General features: G+C 45.8%; 1 protein-coding gene across 2 annotated transcripts in view; it reads right to left on the reverse strand.

Annotated features, from left to right (window-relative positions):
* Window positions 1–2,824: 2,824 nt before the first annotated feature.
* The window catches only part of ROR2 (receptor tyrosine kinase like orphan receptor 2), a 239,675-nt gene continuing 216,671 nt past the window's right edge, over window positions 2,825–25,828 (reverse strand). Inside the window, exons 5-9 of one of the 2 annotated variants that reach the window (XM_069575607.2) lie at window positions 15,591–15,718; window positions 11,506–11,820; window positions 10,114–10,359; window positions 6,666–6,868; window positions 2,825–5,273 (exon numbers count right to left, since the gene is read on the reverse strand). In XM_069575607.2, the coding sequence (XP_069431708.1) occupies window positions 3,828–5,273; window positions 6,666–6,868; window positions 10,114–10,359; window positions 11,506–11,820; window positions 15,591–15,718 (2,338 nt within the window). In that variant the 3' untranslated portion in view covers window positions 2,825–3,827. The remainder of the gene's footprint in view (window positions 5,274–6,665; window positions 6,869–10,113; window positions 10,360–11,505; window positions 11,821–15,590; window positions 15,719–25,828) is intronic. The other variant, XR_011254235.2, reaches the window with a different exon arrangement.

Consider the following 25,828-nt stretch of genomic DNA (forward strand, 5'->3'; position numbering starts at 1 on the left):
GAAAACCATTTGTAGAGAAGGTAACTCTTACGTTTAAAAAATGGTATAAATATGAGAACACACTGTATACGTTCTTATAGATGCATTAAAAAACTGACAGAATCCACAATGAACCAACAGTAGTCATTACTTGGTGAGGGAGCAGCTGGGGATGGGAAAGGAAATTTCCACTGTGACTCTGAACTACAGGAACTAGCTGTAGCTACAATATTGGCTATTTGTTTTCGCTATTGAATAACTAAATGAATGAAATAAAACTGAGAAAGAAATAGATCTGACAGTCAGGCTCATGTTCTTCTCAGTGAGGGTGTCAGGTAGTCTAAATTCAGGTGTCCTCCATGAAAATAAAGCATTACTCTTATTTCAAAAGCTAATTTCTGAGGACCCATTAAGTCCCGGGCCAAGAAACACTCATAGTCTCTACTACTTCAGGGACTAAAGTCTCCACTCAAGTCTCTACTACTACAGACTCCAGTAGTCATGTCTACTACGATTTTAGGGACTGATGAAGGAAAAACAGGAGGTGAGGGTGGAAACAGTTCTGACCTGGAAAGACCACACTGATTTCCAGCGGCTAGGTATCAAGCTAGTCGTCTGATGCAAGTTTACTTTGATACAGCCTTCTCCTGAAAAGTTCATCTTAAAAAAGATTTTCAAAGTTCCCGTCAGAAAGTCATAAACTGTCTGAAAATAGCTATCAATGCTGAACTGAGAGGCAGAATTCTTCCAAAGCAAACACTTTTAAACAAGTGTTTCCCTGTTGAGAGATCCAAGAGGTTTGTCTTGATTTAGTGGGAAGAGTTATATAACTATAACATTGAGTGAAACACCCTAAAAGTAGCACAGAAAAGTTAGCCATTGCTCTGACAGACTGTTTCAACAAGTACTGTATACCAAAAAAAAAAAAAAATATGCATGTACAAAGTAACTGTGGCTTTGTATGGATGGCTTGGTGTTGGAGAAGACTCTTGAGTCCCTTGACTGCAAGGAGATCCAACCAGTCCATCCTAAAAGAGACCAGTCCTGGGTGTTCATTGGAAGGACTGATGCTGAAGCTCGGCCACCTCATGTGAAGAGTTGACTCACTGGAAAAGACCCTGATCCTGGGGGGGATTGGGGGCAGGAGGAGAAGGGGATGACAGAGGATGAGATGGCTGGATGGCATCGCTGACTCAATGGACATGAGTTTGAGTGAACTCTGGGAGTGAACTCTGGGAGGCCTGGTGTGCTGCAATTCATGGCGTCGCAAAGAGTTGGACACGGCTGAGCGACTGAACTAAACTGAACACTTACGTGACCTTACTCAGTTGGTGTGGAAATCTCCCTCTTGTGGGTGTAAACAGGCATGGGGCTGGGTGGGACAATACGAGTGACATATATCTGAATTATGCAGCTTAGCTCTAAAATCTGTTCTGGAACATCCCAATTAAGTCACTTTCGTTCAGCTGCACCAACTGTAAAAGCTCAGTAACCTTCCTAAAGATGCAGTAACAAACACATTTTATTTCGAGCCAAAAAATCCCCCAGATCAAAACCTCCCCCACTCTGCCAAAAAACCCTCCACGTGTCTTTCTGCAGAATCTTGGCTGCTCGCTCTGCGGTCCCGGCCATGGCCCCGAGCACCGCCTTTACGTCTGGGAGCTGAGTGACGGGAAACTGAAGCAGCCGCTTGCCTCCCTGGCTAGGTCTGCGGACAGGGCAGCCAAAGGGCTATTTCCCATTTTTCACTCTTAGGTCTCAACCGAACAGTTAAACCATCAGGTGTACCAAATTAGAGATAAACTGAAGTTCCTCTTTCAGATCAGTGGAAATGAGAAGTAGCCCCCTGTAGCCTTGAGTTCTTTTAATATACAATCCAGACCACACTGGCCAGGAGAGAGGCTCCAGGGGGCTCCCAGACATTCACAGGATGTACACTCAGACATGTTATTTGTTTGTGTGCGTGGCTATATTCCTCAGCAGCATCATGCTAACAGAGAGGAGCAAGGGGTGTACATGATGGCCTGGGGTGCCAGAGAGCCAGGGAGACCCAAGGTGCTGTACTTAAGGGGCTTTCAGCCTCAGGACCCTTTGGGCCCTTGTTAGAAATGCACTTTCTTGGCCCCACCCAGACTTGCCTGGGAGCAAGTAGTCCAGTGCTTGTTTTGTAACAAGCTCCATCAGATGTCCTGATGTATGATAAAGGGCCACTGCTTATGGATGTGAAGTGAATTCCTAGCTGAGCCTTGCCTAACCCAGGGCTGTGGACCCATTCCATTAAACATGGAAAACCACCCAGGCCGTGCCAGGGTAAAGGGGAGAGGGGCAGCAGGGGCCATTAGCTGGCCAGCAGAAGCATCTCCAGGCCTCATCCAACCCCTCCCCTGACTGGAGCCACTGACCCCACAGGTGTACCCTGGTCCAGGTATACCGGAACTCGGCTGGCTGCACTGCTAACCAACGATGGAATGCAGGCAGCTTTGGGCAGGTGGTGAAGGAGGCCTAGTCTCCTTCACTGTCTCTCCCTCCAGCCCTGCTCCAGGCCTTGGGAAGCGCCAGACTCCAGGTCTAAAATTGGCAGGGGCCTTGGGACCTCAGGAAGAGAGAGGTTTAAAACCCAAAACCATCTTCACTTCATCTGCAGTTACTCCCTGCTACAGACTTTACCAAGAAAAGCAATGCAACCTGTTCCCATCATTTATCTGCCAACGTATAATATATTCACGTTCAAATGAAGTTGTTGCTCCCGGACAAGCCCCAACCATGGCCCAAACCATTACCATTCGGCATCTCATTAATCCAGCAACCCCCACTGCCTCACATCCTCATGACCTGCAGAGCCGACTGAACCTTCTCTTTCGTTTTATTGGGTACACCAGGTGTGGGAGTTACAAGTGAACTCTATCCCGTGTGTCAGATGCAATGTACTTGTGGGCCTTCTGTCACAGGAGCTCTGAAATGAACGGACCTTGCTTACATATACAAACACAAGCAAACCAGAATACAATCAGGTGGTATCCCAACGTGGGTAACGTAAACAGTTAAATTACGAAGTCATTATTTTAAGCTCAAAATACTTCATTGAAAACGGCATACAAAAACCATATAAATTACATTTAAGGTCTGTACAGGATTCTAAAAAAAAAATAATAACAATAATGTGCTCTGTACAATGTTGCCTCCTTTGTAACATTCCAAGGCCCCAAAACATTTTCCCTTGAATTCCAGAAAACTGGGCAAAATACACATGCAGGATAATTAAAAAATTATTTCACAAGAATACAAAATCATGTGGGTTTCTTTTAAGGCACATAACGTTTCAACACAGAACTCCCATTCCAGGAGCCCCTTCCTCATCAGACCCTGACAGGTGGCCACTTCTTGTTCCCATTCATCTTTGGTGGGTGAGGGGAGACTGTTACTGGCAGGTGAGGGGCAGCAGAGAGAAAAGCAGCCTCCTCCATCCTCAGCCTGCAGCCCAGCCACTGGGCATCACAAATCCCAAGGTCCCAACTTGTCACAGGCCGCTTTTTCCCAATGTTTGGACATACTCAATCCATAGGCAATACGGAGAGAAGATGTTACCTAATTTCCTTCAAAGCACAAGCACTGCTCACTGATGTCAACCTCTGGGGAAATGTAGGTGGCACTGGGAGTCACCACGTGTCCTGCTGGGTTACTACCCTCGCCTGGTCAGGAGCCATTGGCCAAAAGACCCTCCAACCAAACAGGTGGGCACAGCACGGCTCTGTGCACAAGAGGACTGCAGAGGAGGACTTGGCACAGGGAGGATGCCCTCCACCCGAGGCTCGTGTCTGTCCACTCAGTGCCCGATGGCCCCATGGCCCTCAGGCTTCCAGCTGGACCTCAGCCTCGCCCATCTGCAGAGTGTCGTTGTCTCCCAGCAGCTCGGTCTCAGGGACCGAGCCATCCTCCTCCTCCTCCGCTTCCTGCACGGGGCTCTGGGCCACGTCTTCCGGGACATTCTGGGCATCCTCAGTGCCCTCTGAGAGCAGGGCTGCCCTGTCCGCCACCGACGTATTGGAAGGCGCGGTGGTGACATACCCCGTGCTGGTGGAGCCGCTGCCGCTGTGATGGGAGCCGGGCTTGGGGACCATCTGGGCGGGCACCTGCTGCGGGGCCATCTGCATTGGGATCTGGACTGGGTAAAAGTTGGGCAGGTAGGCCCCATAGGCCGGCACCGGCTGGTACCCATTGACCGGGATGTAGAGCTGGGGAGGGGGCACCATGGGTCTGATCTGGCCCTTCATGGGGATGAACTGGGGCTGCGGGAAGGGCTGGGCCTTCTGCTTGGGTCCCCCGTAGCGGGCATTGCTGACGTTGCTGACCGGGCTGGTGCTCAGCGAGCTGGTTTGTGTGGCATTGCTGGCGCCAGAGGTCTGGGCCGAACTGTTGTAGGTGGACAGGTTGCCCCAGGCGCGTAGGCGGCTGTGGATGTCCTTGAAGCGGGGCCGGCGGCTAGGGAACTCGTGCCAGCACTCGATCATCAGCGCGTACACCCAGGCGGGGCAGTCGTCCGGGCAGGGCAGCACCTGCCGGCTCCGGACCATCTCCACCACGTCCTGGTTGGAGTGGCCACAGTACGGCTGCAGGCCGTAGCTGAACACCTCCCACAGGACCACACCGTAGGACCAGATGTCCGAGTCCACTGAAAACTTGCCGTACATGATGGCCTCGGGGGACATCCAGCGGATGGGGAGCAGCGCGCTGCCCGTCAGCTTGTAGTAGTCTGCCGAGTACACTTCGCGGAAGAGCCCCAAGTCCGAGATCTTCACGGTCAGCTTGTCATACACGAGGACGTTGCGGGTAGCCAGGTCTTTGTGGACCACGTGGTGGCTGGACAGGTACTCCATGCCTGCAGCGATCTGAGCCACCACATGCACGAAGTCTGGGGGCTCCAGGGCGGACTTCACCGTGCGGTCGTCGTCTGTGCTGCCCACGTCCGAATGCGGCGAGCGCATGACCAGGAACTCGTGCAGGTCACCGTGTGGGCAATAGCTGAAGATCATGCTCAGGGGTTGGTCCTTGGTCACCACACCCAGCAGGCAGACGATGTTGGGGTGCTGCAGCCGCGCCCGCAGCAGAGCCTCATGCCGGAACTCCTCCCGGAGCGAACCCTCCGCTTTGTCCTTCAGCGTCTTGATGGCCACGGCCTGGGTCTGCTCACCCGGCGCCGGGCCAAACAGATGGCCTTTGTAGACCTTCCCGAACCGGCCCTCCCCAAGCTCCTCCATGAACCTCACGGTGGACAAGCTGATCTCCTTGAGTTTGGCCTGCCAAGAAGAAAAGCCCCAGTGAAACATTTCTGCCAAGACACCAGAAGGCAGAGCCAGACAGCTGGAGAAGGGTTCGGGTGGGGGCTCCTAGAGCCACTCCCTAGCCCCACCAGGCTCAGTTTTAGTCTGCATCACACACTGCTCTCTGCTCTTAAATGTGCTTCAATGCCATGGGACTGCCTGAAACCTTCAAATGGTCCCAACCAGGCTGCAAACAATGCCGCCACCCCAAGAAAGCATTGCAAAGTGTGTGGGTGAGGGTGGGTGTGTGCAGACTGAGCTCCAGCTGTCCCAGGACACCACCCTCCCAGCCGTGTCCCCCACTGAGGGCCTCTGCTGCTGCTCCCTGCTATGTGCCCACCAACAGGCCCAGCCGCCTCTGCTGGTCAGCAAGGCCCTGATGTCTATTTCACTTGAACCCTGAGGTGTGCTTCCCACGATCTGAGTCATTTTTAGAGTCCAGGCCAGCTGCTTTCCAGATGAACCTCAAAGGGCCTGTCTTGCTGCTTCCTCTTGACTAGACTCTTCATTAGATACCACGTGACAGAGGCACCACACTGGTGAAATTGATTCGAGTCTTGCATCTCTCAGCCTGTACAACTTCCTGCCCCTTCTGTGTGCCCAGCCCTGTCCTCAGAGGTTGTCTGAACCCAGGGGAATCTGTGTCCTCACCTACTAAACCCCCTTTCACCCTGCCACCCCTTGCAAAAATTCAGTGATGCCTGGCTACAGAACTGAATAAGTCCAGCCTCCTCCACCTCAAAGCCCAGATTGAAATGATTTCCCCCCCAAACTTGCAAGTAATGTAAATGTCCCTTCACTGAGGCTGGGTGAGCTTGGGGAGATCTTCTCCTGTGCTATACATTTCAGTTCGTTCTCACCATCCTAGGAACTCAGATTAGGGGCGACCTGCCCCTACTACCACCTCTATAAGACTGTTGCTCTGTCCTTCCCTGAAAAACAAAACAAAGTCAGCCCAACCCCAAGCTGACCAGAAAACAGGCCTTCATTCCTTAAAAATGCCATATTCGACCCTCAAGTTGTGGGGGCAATCTGAGCCCCTCTTTTGTGTGTCCTCCTGAGGGGACAGCTGAAGCACTGCTGAATGAGGAAAGCTCATTCCCAGCCCATGATAACAGAGCAGGTCTCTGTCGAGGCAAAACAGTGAATTCCAAACTCACCTGCCATATATCCCCTAAGGAAGCAAATGTCCTAGTATATTTTATTTATTTTATTTTAGAGAAGAAAGGGCAAAAAGTAGGCCTGTTTAAAAGAATCATGTGTTGTGAATCAAGCAAATTAAGAAAGTGAGTACTGGGGGTAACCAATCTCCAGGTAGAGGTTATGCCTGGGGGAGCAGCCTCTTTAAATAAATACTGGCACAGAGACCTGCTTGTGCTGGTTGATAAGAGGCATTTCCACATCCTGGCTGGGCGAGGCCATCAGCTGCCGCCGCTGTGGTGTAGAGGCAGAAGCCTTCTGTTTATTCCGGCACATGCAGACCAAGAAGAAAAGGCACGCAATGACAAGGGGAATGGCGATGCTTGGAACCAAGATGTACAGAATTCCCATCCTGCTGCTGTCCTGGGGACCTGTGAACAGCAAGGCATCCATGGTTTTTCTGAAAATACCCCCCTTTTCAACTCGGCGTTCTCCACCAGCCCACTCCCACCTCCAACTAAAATATTTAAGCACGAGTAGATAGTTATGTAAGCTGCATGAAGGGACAAAATTACAACCCAAACCTCGAAAAACATTGCTGCTGCTGCTGCTGCTAAGTCGCTTCAGTTGTGTCTGACTCTGTGCGACCCCAGAGACGGCAGCCCACCGGGCTCCCCCATCCCTGGGATTCTCCAGGCAAGAATACTGGAGTGGGTTGCTATTTCCTTCTCCAATGCATGAAAGTGAAAAGTGAAAGTGAAGCTGCTCTGTCATGTCCGACTCTTAGCAACCCCATGGACTGCAGCCCACCAGGCTCCTCCATCCATTGGATTTTCCAGGCAAGACATTATGTACCCCAAAATGCACACCATGTGAGGCATGACCTAGAACTCCCTGCCAGGAGAGCAATTCAGAATACAGAGCACAGACAACAGACCCTAAAGGTCTCACAGTAGCGATCACCACCCACATGCTGCTTCCTAACCTGGATCCTGCTGGGCATAGTGCTCTGACCTTTTCGCGTTGACTAAACTTGAGTCGACTAAACTTGACGAAACACAAGTTTCATGCCGATCCTCAGTGAAAGGAACTGGATATCGGGATTAGAAACGATCCTTGACTTCATCCAACATTTTAGGGTTTTCCTCATGTTTGTACAATGAACGTATATTCTTAAAAGGCAATCATTAAAAAAGCACATGATTTAAAAGAGCCCTGGCAGCCAACAGGTTTAACCCGACAATATGCAGCAGGGGCGCACAAATTCTTCAAAAACAATAGTTAAGATGTACAAACACTGAGGCTTCAGGATGTTTTTCTTTCTTTCTTTCTTTTTCTCTTTCTCTTTTTTTTTTCCCTCTATGGTGAGGAGGAACACACTGTCTACCCCTACAGGATTCACAGGAAAGCACAGAGGGCATTGGGCCGCAAGGTTGAAGCCCCTCGGTGCTGCCCTCCGAGGGAGAGTTAAGGCTTCTTCTCTGTGATGTGGAAAGCATGTTTTCCAAAGCCCCGCCCCCGACTGCCCCCAGCAGTTCTCATCTTAACCTTGTGAATAATTACACGGGAACTTGGGCTTCCCTATAACCAGTGGTAATGAGCTTTCCATCAGAAAGCAAACAAGTGATTTCTGGTCCATGCGGTCCCTTAAAGAGCTAATTCAGTTCTTAAAATTACCGCTATCACCAGCATTGTCCCAAACCCAGTCTTGTTCCCTAGTCTCCAAAAGAAGATAAAAATCAAATACAACCACACACAAAACCCTCCTGGTCCCACTCTGGAGGCAGATGTTCTCAAAGCCTCAGGGGCAGTGGAGATTCTGGGTCATTTTTCCTGATTAAGGGGTAGGAGGGAAATTTCCTGATCCTCGAGCCAAGATGAGATGTGGGCACTATCCATAGTTTCGTATATCCATTTATTTTATCATTATCTTTTAAAAATCATTGACAGAATAATGCTTACTAATAATTATAGTATTAGAGAAAATTGAATATTCTTCGTATGTAATTTGGAAATGGCAACCCACTCTAATATTCTTGACTAGAAAATTCCATGGGCAGAGGAGCCTGGCACTATAGTCCATTGGGTCACGTCAGACACAACTGAGTATGCACACTTTTCACTTTATACCATTGTTATCAGGTTGGTAGTCACTTATTTTTTTGATGTATATATTTAAGCTGAACATGAAATAACCAATAGTCAACTAATTTGACATAGAAGAAGCAGCTCATACAGTTTTTAAGAATAGAATTTAAATAGAACTCATTTAAAATCGAATCATATCATCCATATTCTCCTGCTCCTGATTTTGTGGCAGAATAATATACTAGACTATAAGGGCTTCCCTGGGGGCTCAGTGGTAAAGAATCTGCCTGCCAATGCAGGAGATGCAAGTTCGTTCCCTGGGTTGGGAAGATCCCCTGGAGGAGGAAATGGCAGCCCATTCCAGTATTTTTGCCTGGGAAATATCATGAACAGAGGAACCTGGCGGGCTATAGTCCTGGGGTCACAAAAGAGTTGGACACAAATTAGCAACTAAACAACAACAACACAATATACCAGACTATGTTTGTTGAGAAACACGCAGTGCCAGCCATTCATCAAGAACTGCACACTGTCCCACAGCACAGATGAACTTCCGTCTAATCCCTTGTTGGTAAACAACTGCCTGTTTATTTAGCTATCAGAAGTGATTCTGCAACAAATATCCTTGCATTTCTGCCCTTTTAAGTGCAAATATTTCTGCAAAGTAAAATTCCTGTGGCATTGCCAGAGGAAAGAACATATATTTTTATCTCTTAATTAAATTTTAATTACAAAAATAATAACTGCTCATTGTAAAAACATCTTGCAAGTGTGCTAAGTCACTTCAGTCATGTCCAACTCTTTGAGACTGTGGCCCTCCAGGCTCCTCTGTCCATGGGATTCTCCAGGCAAGGATACTGGAGTGGGTTGCCATTTCCTTCTCCAGGGGATCTTCCCAACCCAGAAACTGAACCCACATCCCCTGTGGCTCCTGAGTTGGCAGGCGGATTCTTTACCACTGAACCACCTGGAAAGGCCAGAGATAACGATGTCTGTAAAATGTGCAACCATGAACAACACACTTTTCTTCTAGTCATAATTTAAGAGAGAAACTTTAGGGAAAACAATTAAGAGATTTAAGGTCTATTTTCTCCTTACTCTGCTAAGTCTACGTGTAACAACTGAGCAGAGTGGGAGGTGAGGGAGGAGGAACAGGAGGCCTGCACCCCAACCACAGATGCTGGTCTGAGAAGCTGGTTGTAATTGTAATGGGAAGCATTTTCACTAATAGTGGGAAATGCTTGACAATGCTCACTGAGAAGCAAGATGGCAAATTAAATATCCCAGGACCACACATGGAAAGAGGGCTGACAGAAGGGCCCCCAAATGTAAACAGTAGTCTCTGCTGAGTGATGAAATTAGAGGTGATTTGCACATTCCTCTTTAGTTTTTTTTCCTTCTATAATTTAAATAGGCCTGTAATGACCAGGTATTACTTTTATAACCAGCCACGACTTTACATAAACCAAATAATCATGGTGGTGAAACACGGTGGGTGGGGGATCCCAGAGCTACCAGCCTCCTGGTACAATGTCATCACAAAGTACACCCCCCAGTCAACATTTTAAAAAAAAGAGAGAATACATACTACAAGAGGGTACGTCACACAGTTCCATGCGTACGTTTTTATTCTGCGTGAAGCACCAGGGGCCTTCCATCTGCCCTCCAGGGTTCCGGCAGTAGGCATGCCCCCCTCCGAGCTCCGGGAAGTCAGTGCTTGTCAGGTGGTGGCTGTGGGGGTGCTGCAGGGCCCACGGCTGGCACTGGTGCCCCGACTTGGTGGTGCTCGCCGTCCCTCTGTAATCCGTGCCTGAGCCATTGTAGCACTGATGGTCTGCGAGAGAAGGTTTGTCAGGAGGCCCGAAAATTAAGAGGAAGCAGCCCTCCTCTGTGGGTCCAGGGAGCACCCGTCTTCAACTATTCCAAAAAGGAATAACCAAACCACCTCGCCAAACTGGAATTTCCAAAAGACCAAGGGATTGGAAGTAACTTCCACGAAAAGAAGTCCCCAAGCCCACAAATTAAATGGATGGATCCACCAGGGACACATGTGGGGAAGAACCTGGTCAGAAGCTTATGACCCTGAAACAGCAGGCACCCCCACTCTATAATGACGATGTCAACCCTAACCTCACGTTCACTTGCATTAGAAACAAAACCAAACTATACAGGAGGGATGAGAAACTTCCAGACCTGGCCCCCAGACTCAGTGAGGGCAGGGCTCAGCCTGCTGTGAGCAGAGCCCCGGGCTCACTCCACTCCCAGGGGCCTCTTTGAGCCACACCTGGGGTGTGTGTTTGTTGAGTACCAGTTACACTGTGCTTGTGTGCAGGCACTGTGTTAAGAACTTTCTAAACACTAACTGATTTAATCTTCATTCCAGCTCCTGAGGTTAGCAGTTATCATCATGGTGTAATATGAGGAAACTGATATTTAAGCAACTTCCAGGAGTTCATGATGTCAGCTGAGTTGCCAGGCTTTGGATGGTGCAGTGGGTCTGGAGACCAGACTCTGGCCACCCTGGTGAGGAGCCCTGCTGCTCTAGGGAACTCTGGCCTCACCAAGGAAGCAAATATTTCCCAAGCCTGGGAGGAAGTCGACCTCTTTTCTGGGTTGGCTCCCCTCGAGGAGCACCACCATCCTCAGTCAGCTGCTGAGAGATGCTTGTGCACCACAGGGAAGGCTTGAAAGAGGGCTCTGTCTTCCCCTGAGCTCCTTTCTTGGCGGTAGGCCCAGAGTCCTCCCGTCTTGGAGATGCCAAGTGTGCGGCTCACTGGGCTAGAGTGACTTATTGGGGACCCACAGACAGGCAGCGTCAGGAAGGCTGTGCGCCCGGAACTAGATGACAGGGAGTCCGCACCCCGGGGCTGCCCTACCAGAATCGGGCGGGTCTGTGAGACTTTCCTGGACGGCTGGAATGGGGTCCCCAGGTTCTAAGAGGCAGGACCCAGGTCCTGGGGGAGGACGCGTGGGGACTCACAGCGGCCCAGCCTCTCGGCTGGGATGCCGATGCGCATGCAGTTGGCGGCGTCGGGGCTCTCGGGCATGGGCAGCGCCTCGCACTTGGGCAGCTGCAGCCGCATGAGGATGAGCGGGTTGGAGCGCGCGATCGTGTACTCCTGGCGGCACAGGTCGCTCTCCAGCACCTCGCACTCGTCCCGGCACAGTTCGCGCGGCTTGGGCGCCCGGGAGCGCGCGTCGCACAGCGGGAACACGAAGTGGCAGAAGGACGGGATGGCGAACTGCGAGCACTGGTCCGATAGGTGCGTGGAGGTGCCGATCATGGTGAAGGCGGCTGCGGAGGAGGCGAGGCCAGAGTTAGCGTGGGGTGGGCCCTGCTTCGGGGCAAACACCCTGCGCGGCCACCCCTGCCCAGCGCCCCCAGTCCCATCTTCGGCCCAGGAGCAGTGCGCTGCCCGAGGCCCCTGGTCCCACCTCCTGTCCAGGCCCTCGACCCTGCCCGGCACCCTGGCCCCCATCTCTCGTCTGTGCCCACCCCCAGCCCTCCGGCTTGCCTTCTGCTGGCCCAGACTGGCTCTCAGGAGAGCAACACCCCAGGGAGCACATGGGCCGCCCAGATTTGCACCTGACACAGAAAGGCCCTGGTCCTAGGGCTTCCCTAACAAACATCAGAAATGAAACAAGAAAGGAGGAAAACCAGGCCGCAGATCTCATCCACTTAGACACCACTTCCAAGGCAGAAAGATTCTGGTACCAGACCCAGAACCACTTCCTGAGGTCCTGTTATGAACTGGCTCTGCCAGTTGGTGGTAGGTGAAGCCACGGGCTGAGTGGCTTCTAGAAGGAGAGGTTGGAGAAGAGGCACAAGGCTGGAGCTTTGGTCTTCCTGACATCTTGGAGCCTGTGTGCAGAGAGGAGGCCTGGCCAGGGAGTGGACGACCCAGGGTATGAACACAGTGAGCCAGAAAAATGAATGATCAGCCCTGTGACCTGCGGCCCAAGAAGGAGTCCATGACAATGGGAGTGGACGGTGGGGATTTCTTCCGGTGGAGTCTGGGGAGAGCCCAGAAACACCTGGTTAGAGGAGGTTCAAAGCGGGGAGAGGGGCAGGGCTTTGTGAAGGAGAGCGGAGAAGCAAGCCATCACAGGAGTGTCTGCAGCCCGGGTCGGCTGGCTTGCTTTTAGGGGTGAGACATCACAGGATGGGGCTTGATGGGAAGAACTGACACCTGCATGGACAAAGGAAAGGGGCGGGCACTGCAGAGACCAAGTCTGGGCCGGTGGATGGGAGCAGAGTTGCCAGTGGCAGGAGGGAAGGCGTGCACTCCAGGGCCCTCTCCTCCACGTTGTGGCAGTCAGCGTTCAAAGGAAAGCATCAGCTGCCCCATCTGTGCCCACCCCACTTTGACCTGTGGAGGACCTGACTATAAGGATCTGATCCTGGCCAGTTAGAGAAAGAGAGGTCCCTGTGCCTGCACTCCCTGCTGAGAGGAGGAGAGAGAACCTAGAAAGGTTGGAATTTAGTCCTTGGGACATTTCAGCTCCACCTATCACCTGTAGTGCCATACCTAGTGCGGCCAGCAGGTGGCACTGCTGGCACCCATTTCCCTCCAAAGACCAGCAAGGTACCCATGACTGGCACTGGGTTAGGTGAGCAGTCATGGGAGCACGGTTCTGGCCCGGCCCTGTCACTTACCACAGGACTGGCAGTCACCCAGTCCTTTCTGTACCTGGGTCTCTTATCTGTCAAGTGTTGAGGCCACACTTTGGGAAATGGAAACCCACGTGGAGCCTATAAAATAGTGCAGGCGGTAAACAGCCCCTTTGGTCCCCGGGGCTCTGGTAATAGGCTGTCTCCATGCACCGCACGCAGCACTGGGTGCTGGGAACTCTGTAGTGTGTTCGCCATGTCATCCTTAGCCTTCAGGCCCTTCTGGCCAATATTAAAATTGCGGAACAGAAAAGGAAGAGGTTGAGGTGCAGGGTCTCTTAGGGTTGGCTGGTGAACTGGGTTTGAACCCAGTTGAGTCTCATCATGTGAGCTGACAACTGTCTACCAGAAGATCTGTCACCAATTTTGGCCTCTACTCCCAGGCAGCAAAAGGCCTAAGAAAGCCAGAGGTGGCATCGCTTTGGGGATATCAACTAAGAGGATGTAAAGGCCACCCCTTACAGGACTGCTCCTCTCCCCAATCCCGGAACCTATCAGGTGAGGACGTATTTCACGTGATGAAATAAGATGGTTCTAGGCATCACAGAGATCCAACAACTCATGTCCTTGTTTTTGTTTACATCCAGCACATCACTTTGATGGTTCTGGGGCTTATTCCTGGGAAGCTTCCAGTGTCCCTGGAACTCATTCTGACAAGCATTCTCTTCAAACAGACTGTATCCACAACCAACACAGTTTCTAAACCATCAGTCAGTCTAGAGCAACTTCACACTTAACATTTTCAAAAATCCACAAATCTGGAGAACCCTCATTCTAAACTTTTATTTTTAAAGAATGCTATAACATGAGTCTGCTTTGATATCTGAGTTGTTATCCTTTAAACTTCCTGAAGAAACAACTGAGAGACAGCCCTGTGCCTTGAATCAGTGTTTGCCAATTAGTGGGATACACAATTAATTCTGGAGTCTGTGGCTAGTATTTTAAACGATGATTAGAATGGAACAGAGGATGTCAGAGTGCATGGTTTATATTAAGGCTGGAAACAAGTTTTTTCTTTAATGAAATAAAACTGAAGGGAAAAATCAGCTTGCATTGCCTTTGTTGAAGTGAATGTTGTTTCCTGTAACCCATTTCAGTTCTATGAAGCAGATATATATGTATACTAAGTCACGATGTAAAGTATACTTTATGCTGTGGGTTGTGATCAGAAAGTTCAAGAAGTTCTGCTTTAAATGGCATAAGGAGCTTTTCCAATGAGAGATACAAACAAGTTCAAAACATGTGCCCACTGGACCATTACAGCACCTTCCAGGATCTCGGAGTCCCATTACTGCCCTTCCAGGATCTTGGGGTCCCATTACTGCCCTTCCATTTCTCACTGGACACCTTACCGTGTCCTCAGGGGTCTCTGTAGCCATGGGCCAGGCAGGTTAGACCTTAGACCCTCCAGACTGAGGGTGAAAGACAAAGCCAGGATCAAACTGGACTTAGAAGAACATTCAGTGACACCTGCGTGAGTTTCTACCTGGGGTCCTCTTTGTACTCTTACAGGGCAGTGCTCTGCCAGCCTCTCTGCAAATCCCTCCAGAATCTCCAGGGAGCCCACATCAGGGATCAGCCTGGGTCAAGAATCACTGTGCAGAGAACCTAGTTCAACTGGGTCACCTGCCATCTTCACCCGATTCTCCCTGTTCCTTAAAGACTCTAAGGAGAAAATGTGGGGGTTTGTGAGGAGAGCAGAGACAGAAGGGGGAGGGCTTTTTAGGGCCTTGGTTTAATTCATTTTCTCACTTCTCAAGGAGTTTCCCCCAGGAAGTTCTTAACATCAACTTCTAAAATGATGGAAAACGAGCACGTTCATTCCTAAAGGATCTGAACCACTTCTCATACAGTGGAGCAGGTAACCGAAGACCTGACTGTGCCCAGCAACCAAGGGCTGGTGGGGGTCTGAGTTCACTGCAGGGTCCCTAGGGTACAGCTGTTGGCCTGGAACCTCTGTCCTCAATAGCTGAAATCTGGCCCAGGTACTTTGTACCCAAGCCAGGTTCCTTGTAACTCTGAGAAGGACAAGAGCTAGGAAAGGCAGAACCAAGACTGAACATCACAGGTGCGGGCCTGCCCATGAGGGTAGTGGAGGGAAACAAGACAACGCAGGGCTTGGGAGCCGCTCAACCGACTGAAGTCAGTGTGTTCGTACACTCCAGGCAGACTGCGCTTGCTAATTTGCATACACAAATAGGAATATTTTAGGATAAACTGCAACCACTTCTGATAAAGGCCTCTGATTTTCTCTTGCACGAGACATGACACAAGGATTCACTGGCCATGGTTGTAAGGGACAAAATACACAAATGGAATTGAAAACACACCAGCAGGGCAACAGGCAGCTGCATGCATGCTCAATGTCTCAGAACAGAGGACTGTACTCCTACCTGTGATTCGGTTTTCAATCTCCCCCTGCATCTGGAGAGAGTCCACGTAAATGGTCCGGTTCCCAATGAAACGCGCACAGGCAATTCCCCGGTAAGGCTGGCAGAATCCATCCTCATGGTAGTCGTCTCTGGGAAAAACACACGATCCGTGAGCACACTGAAATTATCCCCAATGATCTTTTTTCTCTTTTTAAATCCAGCATCTGGTGAGCTAGCCGTCTTGTCCCTTAGCATCTACCTGAATAAACTGGAAACTTCTGTCCACACAAAAACCTATGTGTGTGTGCTCAGTCATGTCTGACTCTTTGCAGCTCCATGGACTGTAGCCTGCCAGGCTCCTCTGTCCATGGGATTTCCAAGGCAAGACTATTGGAGTGGGTTGCCATTTCCTACTCCAGGGGATCTGCCCAACCCAAGGAGTGAACCCATATCTCTTGTGTCTCCTGCATTGGCAGGTGGATTCTTTACCACTGCACCATCTGGGAAGCCCACAAAACACACACAGAGAGACATTTATAGCAGCTTAATCCATAACTGCCAAAACTTGGAAGCAGCCAAAATGTCCATAGTGAACAAAAAAACTGTGGCACATCCAGGCAATAGAATATTTACTCAGCACTGAAAAGAAAAGAGCAATCAAGAAAAGATATGAAAAAAAAAAAAAACCCATGGAGGCAACTTAAATGCATGTTACTAAGTGAATGAAATCAGTCTGAAATGGCTGCATGCATACTGTGTGATCCCAATTCTATGACATTCTAGAAAAAGCAAAATTATGGAGCAGTAAGAACATAGATGAATGCCAAAGGGTTGGTGGTGGGGGTTGGTGACTAGGAAAACAGGAGATTTTTAGGGCAGTGGATCTACTCTGTATGATACTTTAATGGTGGATACATGTTATTTTACATTCGTGCAAACCAGAGAATACACAACACCAAGAGGGAACGAGCCTTATCGTAAATCATGCTGCTACTGCTCAGCCACTTCAGTCGTATCCAACTCTTTGTGACCCCATGGACTATAGCCTGGCCAGGCTCCTCTGTCCATGGGATTCTCCAGGCCAAGAATACTGGAGTGGGTTGCCATGCCCTCCTCCAGGGGATCCTCCTGACTTCAGCTAATAATAATGTATCAATACTGACTGGCTTATAGCTGTGGTGTTGGAGAAGACTCTTGAGAGTCCCTTGGACTGCAAGGAGATCCAACCAGTCCAGCCTAAAGGAAATCAGTCCTGAATATTCACTGGAAGGACTGATGTTGAAGCTGAAACTCCAATACTTCGGCCACCTGATGCGAAGAACTGATTCATTTGAAAAGACCCTGATGCGGGAAAGACTGAAGATGGGAGGAGAAGGGGACGACAGAGGATGAGATGGGTGGATGGCATCACTGACTCAATGGACATGAGTTTGAGTAAACTCCAGGAGTTAGTGATGGACAGGGAGGCTTGGCATGCTGCAGTCCATGGGGTCGCAAAGAGCCAGACATGACTGAGGAACTGAACTGAACTGAACTGGCTTATAAACTGTAACAAACGCACCATACTAACACAAGACGTTACTGATAGCGAAAATTGTATGTGGAGATGGGGGGAACGAGTACCAGAGCTTTCTCTATACTTTCTGTTCAATTTTTCTGTAAACTTAAAATTGACCTAAACTATCCAGTACTTTGGGCACCTCATGCAAAGAGCTGACTCATTGGAAAAGACTCTGATGTTGGGAGGGATTGGGGGCAGGAGGAGAAGGGGACAACAGAGGATGAGATGGCTGGATGGCATCACTGAATCGATGGATGTGAGTCTGGGTGAACTCCGGGAGTTGGTGATGGACAGGGAGGCCTGGCGTGCTGCAATTCATAGAGTCGCAAGGAGTCGGACACAACTGAGCGACTGAACTGACTGATAGAGCCTATTAATTAAAAAAAAAAATTCGGCATCTCTAAGGTAGGGGCGGGGGTTGAGATAGGAATGAAACTAGTTGAGTATGAAGGACTAGCTGAGTATGAAAGATGGATTGAAAAACATGAAGCATACACAGAGGTGTGTACATGTTCATGCCTATGTTCAAATACACACAGAATATTAACAGTCGATGTGTTCCATGTTGGTCTTAAACTACATTGGAAACATGACACCTCTATTAACTTCCACTGTTTGCAAGCAAGGCTTCTATGAAGATGATGATCATTTGGAAACTGTGTTCTACCATTAAGCAATAGGAGAGCATTCTTTCAAATGGAGAAAGGCAATGGAGAGGATGCCAAAGGGTCAGGCAAGACCTCAAAGAGTTTGTACAGTCAGAAGTGCTCATTACACGACAGAGGAGGGACCTCATCATTGCTCCACAGCACAGACCATGTGTACAAATATGGGGGGCAGAGAAGGAGACTCTCACAAGCACAACCGTCCCTCTTGCCCCCAAGTCCGACCTTCCCAGCCTGGAGGGAATAGCCTGCACACGTCCCTTTGGAGTCTGTGCTAAATTATTTTCAGTAAAACCTGTTAGTCCTGCCTTCGGCTGATGAATTCAGTCATTCTAAGCAGATAGATGATTTTTAAAGTGGCCCTGAGGATGCTCCAAGGAGACAGTAAAAGTGGGCTAAAGCACATATATCAGGGCTGCCATCCACTGTGGAGCAAATGGGGTGTCGTGCTCCCACAACAAGCTTCAGCAAGTGCCTCAGGCCTGCAATCTGCTTGCTTTCCAGCAAATCTGCAACCTGCCATAAGCCCACCACCTGTCATCCACCCTACATTGATTTAAACCATCCCCCAGTGAAATCTGGGTTGTGTCCAAATTAACCAAGTGGACTTAAGAATGCCTATCTTAGCTTTCTCACAAATGGAAATCGGGACGCTTGTGACAGTGGAGACAGTGGTCTGGCAGGACACAGTCTCTTCAGCCGCCTCTGGCTCTCTCCCTCGTTTGCTGTCTTCCTGGCCCCTGAAGAAAATCTCTTTTTCAAAGAAAAGAACTTGGAGCCATAAATAATCTAAAGCAGGCGATTCTGGTGTCAGCGAGAGCCGGGCGCCCTTTCTCTCAAGCTCACGGGCCATTATTTCTTTGGGTCAAGAACTCCTTAAACATCGTTTAAATAGGCAAGCACATGTGCTAACAAAACACGCCCAACCCACCTCTCTCTCTCTTTGCGAGCTGGCATTAACTGCCGATTAAACTAAAACAAATGCCTACACTTGCCAAATACAGAAACACAAGTACAAGTCAACTTTGCCCTGGTGTTCGAGTTCCGCGTCACCGTTTGCAGACTGGGTTTAGAGAGCTTGCCTGAGATGCCAGGAGAAGCATTAAGATGTGCATTTTCTTATTATCGTCAGCTCTACAGAGGATACGAGATTTGATTCAGTTGGTCCCTTGGGTGACCCCACAAGGACGAGTCACTTCCTTTCTCTGCCTCAAGGGTCAGGGACTAGAAAGCCTGGTCTGTCACTGTGGGCTTCTCTTTGGCTTCACGTGCCCACAGGATTGGGGAAGCAACAAGGATACAGGCAAGACACACTGAGAAGGGGCTTAAGGGCATCACACTGCACCCACGGGCTTCTAATCTGAATTTTAGAGAACTGTCCAGAAACACAAACAGAAACATTTGGACAATGACATCCTCCAGGCTTCTGAATTTTGAGAGAACAAGTGGGAATTACTTGTCAGTCTCAAACAGTTACGTCTTATCTTCACCTGGCATTGCTTGGGTCCTCTAAAGAGTGACAGCGCTGCAGAAAGTCTGTACAACCGGTCATTCAGAGGCCAAAGAAAAATGCTGACACAGAAAATCCCTTAAACCACACCAGTGAAACAAGCATGCTCACGAAATCTCAGAACGCCAATGTGATAGAGACTCAGTTTTGGAAATCTCCTTCATTCCTGATGCCACCAGGCACTAATAGCACAGATAAAGAGGAAACCTTTATAGCAATAAGTTCATAGTAAGGGAGGAGAGAGACAGAAATAACTACAATCTTAGGTTAAAAAAAAAAAAGCTACGAGAAGGGAGTTGGAGATTGGGAAGAAAAAGAAAAAGGAATCATTATACTGTGATAGAAAATGTTTCTTCACTAAGGGGTGAGGAGATAGTGGGCCACGTCAGCACCGTCCCTGTAATGGTACCTGCTAGAAACAAAAACTGGTTTGAAGAAAAGCTTAGAAAAATTCCTTGTTATAAACAATGAATAATCTTTACAGGAAAGCAGGCTCCTTTGAGGTTGAAAAGTAATCAATACCAAAACTCAAAGATAGTTACAAATTATGTAGGAAGGTAAATTTTCCCCCCAAATGTTTTTGTTGAAACTGGTTAAATAATTTCCTAATTGTTACTGTTATTATGGGAAGGTCTGTTTGTCTGTGATAAATAGGCTTCCTGCTTCCAGAGTAAGCAGCATCTTTAACAAAACTGGATCCTAAACTCAGTAAGCTTCAGATGGCCTGCTAGTAATCTAGTGAGCTGCTGTGACAAAACACTTTTCAGAAGGAGATGACAAAATCTAGAGTATAAACCATAATGTCTGGGGTACAATAAAAAATCACCTGTGAACGCACGTGAAGAGACAAGAAAATATAACCTATGGTCAAGTGAAACAAACCCAGATGTTAGACTTAGAAGACCAGGACTTTAAGGAACCATAAGTATGGGAAACAATGTACAAAAGAAAGTATAATAAAGATATTGGTGATCTCAGGAGAGATGGAAACTGTAAAAGAATCAACTAGAAGAACTAAAACATATAATCTCCAATAAAACATTTATGCTATGATACTAACAACAGATTGGATAAAATTAGAAAAAAAATTGGTCAACTTGACAAGTCAATGGAAAATTTCCAAACTGAAACAGAGAGACCTAAAGATCTACAAAAAACTAAATAGAGCTTCAGTATGTTATAGGAAAGTACAGGAGATCTAACACAGACAGTCAAATTCCAGGAGGAAAAGGGAGATACTCAGAGTTGGGGGGAAAGGTTTGAAGAAATGATAGCCAAAATTTCTCCAAATTTGATTAAATACAGTAATACCAATTAACGAATGTAAGTGAAAAGTGAGCAGAATAAATACAAAGGAAACCATGGCTGCTGATATCACAGTCAATTTGCTAAAAACTTAGGATAAACAGAAAAGGTAGGAAATAAAAAATAATGGCTGATTGCTCATCAGAAACAATGCAAAACAGATGATGGGAGAATGGTGGCTCAGTGCACCAGCAGAGAAAAATGAGATGCGAATCTGGAACTCTATACTCGGCAAAAACATCTTTCAAAAAAAAGGGCCTATTAACCAAGAGACATAACATGAATGAACCTAATTATCAGAGTTTCAGAATATACAAATAAGAATTAACAGAACTAGAGGACAAAACAGAAAGATCCATAAATATAGTTGGAAATTTTAATACCTGTCTCTCAGCAATTAACTGAACTAGACACAATTTAGTGAAGAAACAACAGAAACACTAACCACGCCCTCGACCCTTGGATATCTGTAGAACAATATACCCAATAAGATAGCATGTATGTGTCAGCATACATGGCAGTTCACCCAGACAGGCCATATGCTTTTCATAAAATAACTCACAATAAATTTTTAAAAGTGAAACCATAAATTTCTGATTACACAGAATTAAGTTAGAAACCAATAACAAAAATACATTTAGAACTTCTCCAACTGTTTGGAAATTAAGTAGCACACTTCTAAATAACCTTTGTGCTCAAAAAATGTAAGAAAAATTAAATAGTATTTTAAGTGGAATGAGAAAACATAAAATATGAGAAATGAAAACAGGGATACCCCAAATTATGGAATGTAGCTAAAAGAGTAATTAAGAGAGAACTTTATAGCTCTGAATGCTTAAGTTAGATAAGATTTTACACCTTAAGAAGTTGGGAAAAGAATGTCAAGTTGAAGTAATTAGAAGCAAATACTAATGGTGAGAGAGGAAATCAATAAAATAGAAAACAAACAATAAAAAAATCAGTAAAGCCAAATGTTGATTCTTCAAAAATTAACAAAATCGCTACTGCTGCTGCTAAGTCACTTCAGTCGTGTTCGATTCTGTGTGACCCCATAGACAGCAGCCCATCAGGCTCCCCCGTCCCTGGGATTCTCCAGGCAAGAACACTGGAGTGGGTTGCCATTTCCTTCTCCAGTGCATGAAAGTGAAAAGTGAAAGGGCTAACACCGAGAAAAAACAGATTAAAAAAAAGCACACATTACCAACACCAGGAATGCACAAGGGGACTCACCAAAGACTTTGAAGATGTTAATGATAATAAGAAATTTATGAACAAATAAATGAACATACCTAACAACTTAGAAAAAAATGATAAATGACAATATACCAAAATAAGTACAAACAGGAATAAAAACTCAGATTAGCCCCAAATCTCTTGGAGAACTTGGAGTTGTAATCAGAAACGTTCCCATGATTAAAACTCCAGTCCAAAATAAAAGAAACTGGTGAATTCAATCTAGTATTTAAAGAAGAAACTTCAGGAATTTTAAATAAACTCTTTCAGAAGATAAAAAGTAAGATGTACTTTCTAGTTCATCTCACAAGGCAAACATACCTAGATACAAACAGCTGACAAGTATGTTCCAAGGACATTATAGGCCAGTAGACCTTCTGATCAAAAGGGCAACAGGATCCTCTAAACACTAGCAAATTAGACTGAGCAAAATAAAAAGACAATATAGAATTGGGTAGTGAGCCAAAATGGGTTAACCCAGGAGCACAAAGTTCCTTCATTTAAAAAACATTTAAAAAACAACTACTGGAAACACAGACTCAAAGAGAGAAACCATGTATTAATTTCAGTTAATATAAAAAAGTCTTAGTTGCTCAGTCCTGTCCAACTCTTTGTGACCCCATGGACTATAGCCCGCCAGGCTCCTCCATCCATGGGATTTTCCAAGCAAGAATACTGGAGTGGGTTACCATTTCCTTCTCCAGGGGATCTTCCCAACACAGGGATCAAACTCAGGGATCAAACCCCAGTCTCCCACATTGTAGGCAGACTCTTTACCATATGAGCCACCAGACAAGCCCAAATATAAAAAAGGCAGTTGACAAAACCAATACTCATTCATTTTCAAAACTTTCAACAAAGAAAATAACTGTGTCATTCTAATAAAAAGGAATCTATGAAAAAGCCATAATGAATTTCTTACTTAATGGTGAAATAAGGAATATTTTCCCCAAAGATATAAGACAAAGATACCTGCTCTTACATTTTCTACCCAACATCACCATGAAAGTCCTAATCATTACAAAAAGGAGGTAGAAGAGAGATGGTAGATAGATAGATAAATAGCTGATAGATTAGAAACAAAATAAAACTGTCTTCAGCCATAGATGACACAACAAACATAGAAAATTCTAATGAATATATTTAAAACCTATAAAAATTAATATGGATTTCATAAAGTCACATGATAAGGTCAATATAATCAATTATATTTTTACATTTGAGCAACAATTAGCAAATGAAAATTTTTTAAAACATCATTTACAATAACATTAAAAATACATGGAGGAGTAGCCAAACTATAGAAAGAAAACAGAATGGTGATTGTGAAAGGCTGAGGAGGGTGGAAATGGGGGTGGTTATTGTTTAATGGATACAGAGTTTTAATTTGGAAAGATGAAAATGTTCAAGAGGGATGTGATGATGGTTGCATAATAATGCATATGTGCTTAATGCCTCTGAATTATGCACTTAAAATGTTTAAATTACTTAGAAATAAACCTAACAAAATATGTACAAAACTTCCACACATAAAACTTCAAAATATTGCAGAGAGAAAGGAAAGAAAATCTAAATAAATAGAAATACATACCATGTTCATAGACTGGAACACTCAGTAGTTTAAAGAAATCAAGTCTCACAAAGTGCAATATCACCCCATGAAAATGCTAGCAGGCTTTCCTCACAAACTTCCTTTTATTACAAAATTTAAAAAAAGCTATATAATGAGAAAATGTATCTTAATCAAGCAAGAAGAATTAACATCACCAATAAGGGGCAAACTGATGTAATATACCTTTAGATATGATACCCTGAGAAGGAAACATCACTTACGTTATTTCAGTAAAAATGTACAAATAGAATGTAATTGTGAGTAAACATCAGTCAAACTGAAATTTAGAGATATTCTACACAATAACAGCTCTTCATTTATCAAAAATCTTAGTGCCATGAAAGGTCTAGGAACTACTGCAGAGTAAAGAGGACTAAGGTAGCATGGTGAGGAGCCTGTGTCCAGGAGTAGGGGATCTAAAGAGCACTACTGGGACAATGAAAGATACTGGAGTGTGAATGGTAATCCAGACACCCTTAAGATGACGCTGTTGTTCTGTAAGGAAACATTGTTGGTCTTAGGGAATATACACTGAATTGTTAAAGGGCAAAGCGGTATAATGAATGCAACCTACTCTCAGATGTTTCAAAAGACAATAGTGGCAGCTACAGACGGAATGATAAGCCTATGGCAAAATGACAAAAATTGGTCAACCTGGGTAAAGACATATGGGATTACTTATTACTATTCTTGTAATGTTTTCATAAGTCTGAAGTTATTTCAAAATCAAAAGTTAAAAACATCCCAGTAGGCACTTTGGTAGAAATTGACAAACTAAATCTAGAATTTAAATGGAAATGTGAAGTTACTAGAGCAGCCGAAACAATCATGAAAGAGAATAACAATGATGGAGGATTTCACACCTTAATTTTAAGACTTACATTTATCAAGACAATATAGTGTTAGAATATAAGGATAGATCAATAGAACATAACAGAGAATTCCAAATGTATCTTCATATGTAGTCAAGTGATTTTCAATAAATATACTAAGGTATTCGAAGAAGACAGGATAGTCTTTTCAAAAATGATGTCAGAACAACTGGATTTTTATATGGAAAAAAACAAACTGAAATCCATTGACTCACACCATACACAAAAATTGCTTTGAAGATGGATCACAGACTTACACATAAAAGCTAAAATTAAAAGCTAGTAGAAGGATACACAGGAAAGTATCTTTACAGTATTTAGGCAAAAGCAAAGATTTCTTAGACATGATGCTTAAATGAAAAAAATGATAAATTAGACTTACCAAAATTAAAATTTCCTGCTCATCAAAAGAAAGCATTAAGAAAATCAAAAAGATAAACCACAAGCTGGGAGAAAACACTTTATATATCTGACAAAAGAACTTGCATAACTCAATAGGCAGACATACAGCACAGTAAAAACTGGACAAAAGAACTAACAGATACTCCGCAAGTGTGTCCTTAGAAGATGGTCCCATTTTCAGTGATTGAGGAAATGTAACTGAACCATGATAAATCATTGCAACAAAAGGTACAAGAATGGCTACAATCAAATGACAATATCAAACTTTGGTAAGGATGTGGAGCAACTGGAACTCTCATACACTGCTGCTGGCAGTGTAAAATAGAATGATCACTTTGAGGAAGAGGTTGGTTATTTCTTATACAGTTTATATATACACATGCCATCTGACTGAGCAATCTCATACCTTGGATTTATCCTAGAAAAATGAAAACATGTTCCCTAGAATTAAACATCCATAGCAATTTATTTATATGACTGCTCCAAACTGGAAGCCCAAATGTCCATAAACATACTGTAATATCTCATACAATAGATACTTATGAATAAAAAAGAATAAACCACAGAGAGTATCTTTCAGATGCTATATTTTGTGAAAAAAGCCAAACATAAGAGTCTCCCAGGAAAATGTAAGCAGAAGAAGGCAGGATATTTTAGTTTTTTGTCTGTTTTTTTTAAATTCATTGGTGGGCCCCCAATAACTTAAACAGGGCCTGGCACATAGCTGATCCTTAATATAAAATTGTTTAAAAATGGATAAATGAATTAATGATTTTCTTGAAAATTAGTTATCATAACTTATTCCTCTCTTTTTCTGAGATGAAACACTTACAGCATCCAATTATACTGATATCATGTTTGATATCGGTAAATGTGAACTGAGCACATTCATTCATAAAATCAACACCAACATTCATGTCATGAAATCAAAGTCAGCAGAACCTTTCAGAAACACTGGATTTTGCAATGTCTATTCTTAACACTGGGATCACAGGAGGCAGGGACACAGTGGCTCTGACACTAATAATTCACTGGCAAGTAAACATTCTCTCCTACCATGTTCAGGGGGCTGGTCCCTCTCACATCAGCCTTGGAAGAT

This window comes from Ovis canadensis, chromosome 2 (assembly GCF_042477335.2).
Source record: "Ovis canadensis isolate MfBH-ARS-UI-01 breed Bighorn chromosome 2, ARS-UI_OviCan_v2, whole genome shotgun sequence".
Lineage (NCBI taxonomy): Eukaryota > Metazoa > Chordata > Mammalia > Artiodactyla > Bovidae > Ovis > Ovis canadensis.